The following is an 8,073-nucleotide window of genomic DNA, read 5'->3' as shown; positions in this document are numbered from 1 at the left end:
CTGGAGCCAGCAGCGGTGGAAAGGCGCCGAGCAGGGGCAAGCGGACGCTTAAAAGTCCACGCGGCGGGAGAGGCAGCGCTTCTCCCTGGGCGCTGGCGCCACGGGTGGGGGCGCGCTCGCCGCCTCCGTGCTCCGCGCCCGCCTCTAAAGCTTCAGCGCAGGGGCGGGCTCTCCGCGCGCCGGCTCCGGAGCCGCGGTCCCATTGGTCCGTGGGCACGCCCGTCCCCGGAGTGAGGCTTCGAAAGTTTCATTGAAGGCAGAGAAGTGAGCGCCCGCGGGGAAGTCAGGGTTGCGCCGCCTGGGCGAGGCTGCACCGCCCCGGGCGGGGGGCGCGCTGGCATCCGGACGGCGTTTGGTTTTCATTTTATTTTTTTTAAATTGAGGCCGTGGAGGAGGGAATTGGAGCCGGACCCACTGGCTATGTGCTTTCGTCTCGATTTCTGCCCACGCTCGCACGATTCCTTCTAGTGAAGGAGGGACTCGCAGCGCCACCCCCGGACCGATAGCTCGAGCGCCGTGCAGTCGGGGATGGTTCTGCGCGCCTTGCCGCTCCCACCCGGGTCTCTCCGGCACGAATCTGGGGGGCGCAGAGGCTGAGCTGCACCGCCGCTCAACGATCTGCCACGGGGAGGCTCGGGACCTCGGGCAGCTCCGAGAGTCCGGGCCGAAGGCGGCGCGCCGCAGCCTGCGTGGGCAGGGGGCCGGCGGCCGGCAACAGAGGCACTTTGGCTCCGGTGGGGATTCCGCAAAGAAAACTGCCTTCCCGTCCCTGAGCGACGCGCCTCCAGGAGCCAGGCTAAAGGACAACTCGCCCTTCCTGGCCCCTCTCCTCGCTGCGCCGCCCCCCCCCGGGACCCTCCGAAGTGCCCCGTGCAGGGTTCTGGCCCCGGCTCCCTGCTGAAGAGGCCGCCGCCGCCGGACTGGGGATTCCACACTTCATGGGCCGGTCGTGGGGGGGTCGGGCGCTTGGCGAGGGGGCTACCTAAAGCCTGGTTAGGGGAGGCCGAGCGCCCGGCGACGCGTCGCGGAGAGACCGGCCAAGGGCGGCTGAGAGACCTGCAAGGGGCGAGAGAGAGCCGAGTGAGGGGCGGCCCACACCCCGGGGAGCGCGCCCTCGGGGCGGCCAGCGCGGCGGCCCTCTGTGAGGCGATGCTGGGTCGGCTGCGAGCCGCCCGCCGCCCGAGGCCCTAGGTGGACATGGACCTGACGCCCCAGTCTTAGGGACCTCGAAATTCTCCCCTGTGCTTGGACTCGGCGGACCGACGCGATGGCCTCGGAAGTGGTGTGCGGGCTCATCTTCAGGCTGCTGCTCCCCATCTGCCTGGCAGTAGGTGAGTGCGGTCCGCTAGCCGTGGTTACTTGGGGAGGCTAGAGGGGGCACCTGGGGAGGGGCCCAAGCTACCGAGCAAACCTAAGTTAAGGACTATAGCGTTCTGGAACGTGGTTGGGGAAGACCGCGCCTCTGTTCCTGTACCATCGGAGTCTGACGCGTGCTGTCGCCCAGTGCCACAGCTGGGCTCCTTCACTTCCCGCGCCGGGGCGCACGACCGGGGTCTCGCAGAACGGTCCAGGGTTCTGACTGCCAGGTTTGGCATGTGCTCAAGACTCTGTGTTGAATTTAGTTACACGTGGAATTTCTTTCGTAGAGTATTGACTTGCGCACGAGGGATGCCAATCTGTCTGGAAGGCGGTCGTAGACTGCCTTCCCAGGTATAGCGCAGCATCGAACCAGAGTCCCCCTGCGCCCGCGTCCGCAAACGCAAAGCACCTGGTGTACCCAGAAGGTCCCGAAGCCATTTCGCCCCCACCCCGTATCCCAGCAATTGTGAGGGAAAAAGGGAAGGACTCTGGCCGTTCTAAAAAGAGAAAAAGTTAGAAGGTGCAGGGAAACAGTACCCTCGCATTGCTCACTTTCTTTTATTCCGCAAAAGTCCGTACAACAAAAGCGCTGGATGCTGGGGCCATAGAGGACCAAGACGCAGCTCCGCCGTCTAGGCGCCCGCCCTTACATATCTTTAAAGGGCTAGGGAGCCGAACTGGGACTCCTGGGACCGCTGAGGGTTAAGGGAAAGGTCTTCGACTCTTAGTCGATCTCACTATTTCTGCAGGGCCGGCGGGTCGTTAAAAACAACTGGGTGTCTGGTCTAAAGACTGGCATCCTGCCTAGAGTGAGAGTTTCTGAGATGCTCTTGTAATAGAAGGTGCCTGTTACCCTGAATCCCACTTCTAGGAAAAACTGACAGCGCCTTACTTATCGCTTACCCCACCAGAGCTAGAAAACAGAACACCTTTTACCAAGGAGCAGCTGCCTTTACAAAAAAGCCACCTTTCTGCAGTTTGCTAGAGGTTCAGGACTCAAGATCATACCTGTGCCAGGTGTTTTATTTGTGCAAGTAATCGACAGGGAAGCTCTAGAGTGTTTCTTGAGGGTCTAATCCCAGCTACTTGGAAGGATTTTGTAGTGGAGTATTAAGTTGTCAGAAACCTCCGCGGAAAGTCAGAGAAGGCTTTCAGGGTGAAAATAGTACCTGGAGAAGACACAGCGTTCTCGGGCAACAGGAGGGGTCCGGGGCGCATGTGCTGGTCTTTCTTGGCCGTTTGAGTTTCGAGGCAGGACCATTTTGCAAGGATCTCCTTAACAACCACGCCCGGAGGTGAGGAGCGCAGCGTGCTCGAAGTTTACGTGGACGTCTCCCTTTACCAGTTTGCTTAAGTTTCAAAACGGAAAAGGCTTTGGGAGAGCGACATGGGGAAAACTGCGCCGGGATTGTGCTGGTGCCTTCCATACATACGGTCTGGGGAATCTTCTTGAGTATCTGAAGCGCCTGGCGCCGTGCCTGGCACGTTTACTGTTTGCCCAGTGGAAGCCAGTGCAGGAGTCTACAAGGGGCTTTCAGTCCGAGGGCCAATCTGCGGTTGTCCGTGCGGACGGAGCAGGAGGCCTGGGGAGTGGCACAAGGATCAGAAGGCACTCTCTTCCTCTCTCCGCAGTGTCCCCTCTCCCCACCTCTCCATCCCCTCCTTCCTCCACCCTAGCCTCTTTCTCCTCCCAGCCTCCTCTCGGGGTAGCAGCTCTCCGAGACTGTTGGAAGGGTTGGGCAGGTGGTTACCTGCTGCCAGCTCGATCCAGTCTGAGCTGAGTGTTGTGACAGCAGGGATTACCGGCTGTTGGCCACCCACCTCGCCCTGAGCATCGGCCCTGGCAGAAGCCAGTTTAGCAGCCCGGGATGCCCCTGGGTTTGGGGGGTCCGGGTTGTGTCATTCCGTCTAATCCCTGGTGGTCTACATCGCAAATTCCATCAGTGGGACTGCTCTGAGCTCTGCCCTCCAGAGGGGCAGGGGCGCACCACACTACCAGGTCCTGCGCGCAGAAACCCGAGGTGCCCGCGGGAGACTCCAGAGCAGGGCGAAGGTTGCCAGGGGTGCTGGGTGGAGCCGGGAACGCTGCCTGAGGACGGGGTACCCGCACGGCCTGGGCCTCTGGCTCCCACCCTCTGACTTGGTCCTTGGCGCTCGGTGAGACCCCGCGCCGTGGCTAGCTCGCGGGACCGGACCTTCCTGGAAGGAGAGCTGGTTTCAGAGACTCAGATGCTAGCTCCCGCTCGCCCCTCGTCTTGATCCAGAGTCCTGGGCCGCCTTTCCTGTCTTGCTTAGGCTTCTGGATTCCCACGCATCCTCCAGGCTAACAAAAGGAAGGCTAACCTGTATGTGGGTGGGTGGGTGGGGGTGCGGTGGAAGCCCCCAGCTCGGACTGGAGCCTGTTGCTTCCCCCACCCTTGTGGAAAGCCGACCTAAGGAAATGTGAAGCACAAGGACCTCGGACCTCGTCCCTTGCCAGCAAGAGAGCTAGAGCGAGAGCTCCTGGGAAGACCAGACCGGAGGGCTGATCCCGAGAAGCCCCTCACTTGTTGGCTGCTACTTAGGAAAGACAGCCCACTCCCCAGCGACTGTCAGATGCCTTCTGATCCTTGTACTTGTAGGGACAAAAAGGGACTGGGTTGGTGTCGCCTGTTGTGGGCATTCAATTTTCAACAAGAACTGGTTATTTTCAAGGTTATTGGAGGGTTTTTCAGGTCTGCCTACTCCCACGGTGCTACTAAAACAAATATTCAGGTTTCTGTAATATTTTGGTTATGGAGAGTGCAATGATTTGTTTGCCATTACAATCGATTTTTACATTTTAGCCATCTATTTTTATATCTGGACAAGGCAACCTTCAAAGCCAGGCCTTTGCAGAAGCTTGTGTATTTAAAAACAAAACAAAACATTTCTCTAACATTGATGCTGAAATTTTTTCTGCACAGGTCTGCTCTAGTCATTTTGCCTAATGATAGATGTTCAGATTAACTGTCATTGTGTTTAAATAGATGCATAAGGTTTTTCTTTTTTCCTGTAGAAAGAAGTTCACAGAGAAGTGAGAAGTGAAACAGGTCTCTTTAATGCAGGTGTTCTGTGGCTCTTGAGCGTTAAACACAAAATAAAAATACGATCTAATATAAAATGTTTGTTTACCATCCCAAATGAATATCCAGTGACAGATTTTCCCACATCAGCAGAAACTGAGCACTTTAAAGATTTCCAGGATTATTTATGATTATTGAGTAGCCATTCTGACTTTTTTCTTACAAATACTACATAGAGGGGGAGAAGCCAGACAAAAATCTTCTATATTATGAAATCTCTAATAATTATAATACTATCTGATCGTTATTGAGTCCTTTAAAAATATGTTTACACTCTTTTTCTTTTAACATGACTGTACTGTCCCACCCATCTTTAAGTATATGATTTGAGTCTATTTCTGGGTCAAAACTGGAAGTGACCATTTTAATTCACATGCCCTTGACCCATGCATCCCAGTGCTGGTTGACATTTCCTAACGTCTTGCCTAAAGAGGCAACTTAACCATTTTCAGGGCAGGGGAGGGGAGCTGGCTTAGACAGGACAGATTGGTCCAGGAAGAGCAGAATCACGGTGGCATCACTACCTTTTGCTTCCCTTAAATAAAGTGGCCAGAGCTTAGGAGAGAACCCAGCAGAACAGGAGACTATAAAGCACACAAAAAGAATCAGCCAACCAACTAGTGTTCTGAGAAAAAAAAAAAATCACACTTGTGTAATTATGCAAATCCTGGAATAATTTCTAAAATTCCCTTTAGAGATACTGGATAAAAATTAGAGCAAAGCCTCGGTGTTACTTTTGAAATATGTATGGGTGTAGCTATCTAAATATAATTTTTTTCTCTATAGCATAATACATTTCTCCCTATGTGGCATGTGTTATTTCAAAATCACACTGACATACACTCAAAGAATTATAGATGATGCCTCACTGGAGGTCTCCCCTCTGTCTTGCCCCTGCTGTAGCTCTCAGTGGAAGGAGGTTTCAGCTGTTGAAGGATGCATTAACAGTGTTCAAAGTTCTTTCTTTTCTGTTACACCTTCTTAGTCTTATGTAGATAGATATTATTTATCCTTTTTGGAAAGGAGAAAAGTAATAGTGGGAAGGATTAGAAATAGATAGTTTAATTCTGAAATAAAATATTTTATAGGGGCACCTGGGTGGCTCAGTGGATTAAGCCTCTGCCTTTGGCTCAGGTCATGATCTCAGGGTCCTGGGATCAAGCCCCACATCAGGGTCTCTGCTCGGCGGGGAGCCTGCTTCCCCTTCTCTCTCTGCCTACTTGTGATCTCTGTCTGTCAAATAAATAAATAAATAAATAAATAATAAAATTAAAAAATATATATTTTATAAACATAGATGGTCTTGGTCATTTTGTTACATGGGTTGTGGGAGCTGGAACTGTGTGTCCAGCCTCTGGGTTTGGCATAGGCTGTGTTGCTTTGCAGGGAAAATATGCTTGCTCATAGTCAGTGATAAGCAGGCTGCTTTGTACCTCACTTTCGGGGAAAAGGAGCTGTGACTTGGCAGTTTCAGACATCTCCGGTCACATCCTCGCTCTGCCCTTTACTATGTGATCATTGAGTTGTTTGTACTTCTTCTCTTTTCTTTCTGTAAAAGGGAGTTTTTAATGTTTCCTTCCTTGAGCAGGTGGGAAATAGTGCTGTGCACACCTTGTGTACTGCCGGACACTCTGCAAGTGTTCAAAGTGGGAGGTATGATGTAGATGAGCAGAAGAGCAGGGATGCTTGAGGAATGTCTTGGTAGAAATTAAGACTAACCGATAGAAATTAAGACTAACCGATAGAAATTAAGACTAACCGTGGGTCATAAGGATACTGATACGAGTAGGTGGGATTCACTTAAGAGCAACTCTGTACCTTCCTACGACCAAATTACACCACTGAAAGTGCGTGTGTGTGTGTTGTGGAAGAATTTTTAGTTATCAGGATTTTTCACACCAGTTTTGCTTGATATTCTACATATGCACATTGCATTCTCTGGTTAAATAGTAGGGTCTCCCTCCACCTGTGCTGCCAGTGCTTACTTTTGACTTTCTGACTTTATACCACCATTTTCACGGTATTTATTGAATATTATTTTACTTGTTTATCTGCTTTTACATAAGCATTTCCCTTTTAGTTCCTATGCTACTATAATTGTATAAGAAGTTGCACAGTAATAATATATAATATTATAAATTTTCCCATAAATATTCAGGAGAACTTAGAATAATACAGACACATCTAGATATTTAAGAGCAATCGATTAAGAAGAATATGATTATACAACATACATAATATAAAAAATTAAATTTTGTAAGAGCTATAGATTTAAACAGTTGCTTTGAGGACATGGAATCAGGTATATACAATAAAACAAGTATATCATTGAATTGAGGCTAAACACAAAGCTGTATTGGAAAACATTTTCAAAATGTTTGGCAGTAAGAGATAAGTGTATATGAGGCTTATCCCATTCACCAGATCCTCTACTTGGCCTTTCAGAACCATCAGGACATGGCAGGATCAAGAAGAATACATAGGATCTTTGGAAAGAGCACATTAGACATTTTTGACAATTTCATAATTGTGACCTCCCCAGTGATTGGGCATGGCCTATTTAGCCTATTTAGCCAAATCATTTTTAAAATTTAAGAGTGATAAGAATTTTTTTTGTATCTTTTCTGTTTATTGGTAGATTTTTGAAAAACTACATGTAATAGTCCTTAAAAATGCATTTCAAGGGGCGCCTGGGTGACTCAGTGGGTTAAGTCTCTGCCTTCAACTCAGGTCATGATCTCAGGGTCCTGGGACACAGTCCCACATCAGACTCTGCTCAGCAGGGAGCCTGCTTCCCCCCTCTCTCTCTGCCTGCCTTTCTGCCTACTTGTAATCTCTCTTTGTCAAATAAAGAAATAAAATCTTGAAAAAAAATACATTTAAAGTCTCCTGCAGAATATACATTTTTTTTTTGTTTGCTTCATTTTATTGTATCAGGATGGTGAAGTTTTCCAGTTGTCACTTTTGAATGATCTTCTTTGCTGAACTTGTAGGCACGATTCTGCCTTCTATGAGGATATTATGGATGGACATATTTAAACGTTTTGGTATGTGAATTCCAAATTTTAGATACATTTTATAAAGAAGAATGGATCTTTTGTATCTATCTATGTGGTTAGTCCCACTTTCTGTTACAATTTCACTAGTCATCTGGAGGTGAAGGTGTTGCTAAGACTTTGTTCTCTCCTTTTATTTTTATTTTACTTTTATTTTCCAGTTTTAATGAGAAAAAATTGGCAAACATCCCTGTATAAATGAAGGGCACACTGCATGATGGCTTAACTTTCATATATCACAATATATGTGATCACCACAGTAGATTCAGCTAACATCCATCTTCTCATATAGATACCATAAAATGAGCAGAAAAAAGAAAAGAATGAAGGAGAAGAATTCTCATGATGGGAACTCAGAATTTCTTCTCAACACCTTTGTTGTATGTCTCACAGCAGTGTTAGTTGTAGTCATCATGCTGTCCATCTCTAATACTTCTATATCTTACATTTGGAAAGCTGTATCTTTGACCAACTTCCTTTAATTCCCCTGTTTCCTATCCCCTGCCTTTATTTTATTTTATTTTATTTTAAATTCCACATATAAGTGAAATGTT

At 48.9% G+C, this 8,073-nt stretch overlaps 1 protein-coding gene across 2 annotated transcripts in view; it reads left to right on the top strand.

Annotated features, from left to right (window-relative positions):
* The first annotated feature begins 290 nt into the window (after positions 1-290).
* The window catches only part of PIEZO2 (piezo type mechanosensitive ion channel component 2), a 456,415-nt gene continuing 448,632 nt past the window's right edge, over positions 291-8,073 (top strand). For both annotated transcript variants that reach the window (XM_044243416.1, XM_044243417.1), the window contains exon 1: positions 291-1,331. In XM_044243416.1, coding sequence (XP_044099351.1) covers positions 1,268-1,331 — 64 coding nt within the window. In that variant the 5' untranslated portion in view covers positions 291-1,267. The remainder of the gene's footprint in view (positions 1,332-8,073) is intronic.

The sequence above is a fragment of the Neovison vison genome, chromosome 3, assembly GCF_020171115.1.
Source record: "Neovison vison isolate M4711 chromosome 3, ASM_NN_V1, whole genome shotgun sequence".
Classification (NCBI taxonomy): Eukaryota; Metazoa; Chordata; class Mammalia; order Carnivora; family Mustelidae; genus Neogale; species Neogale vison.
This window is presented reverse-complemented; position numbering and strand designations above follow the sequence as displayed.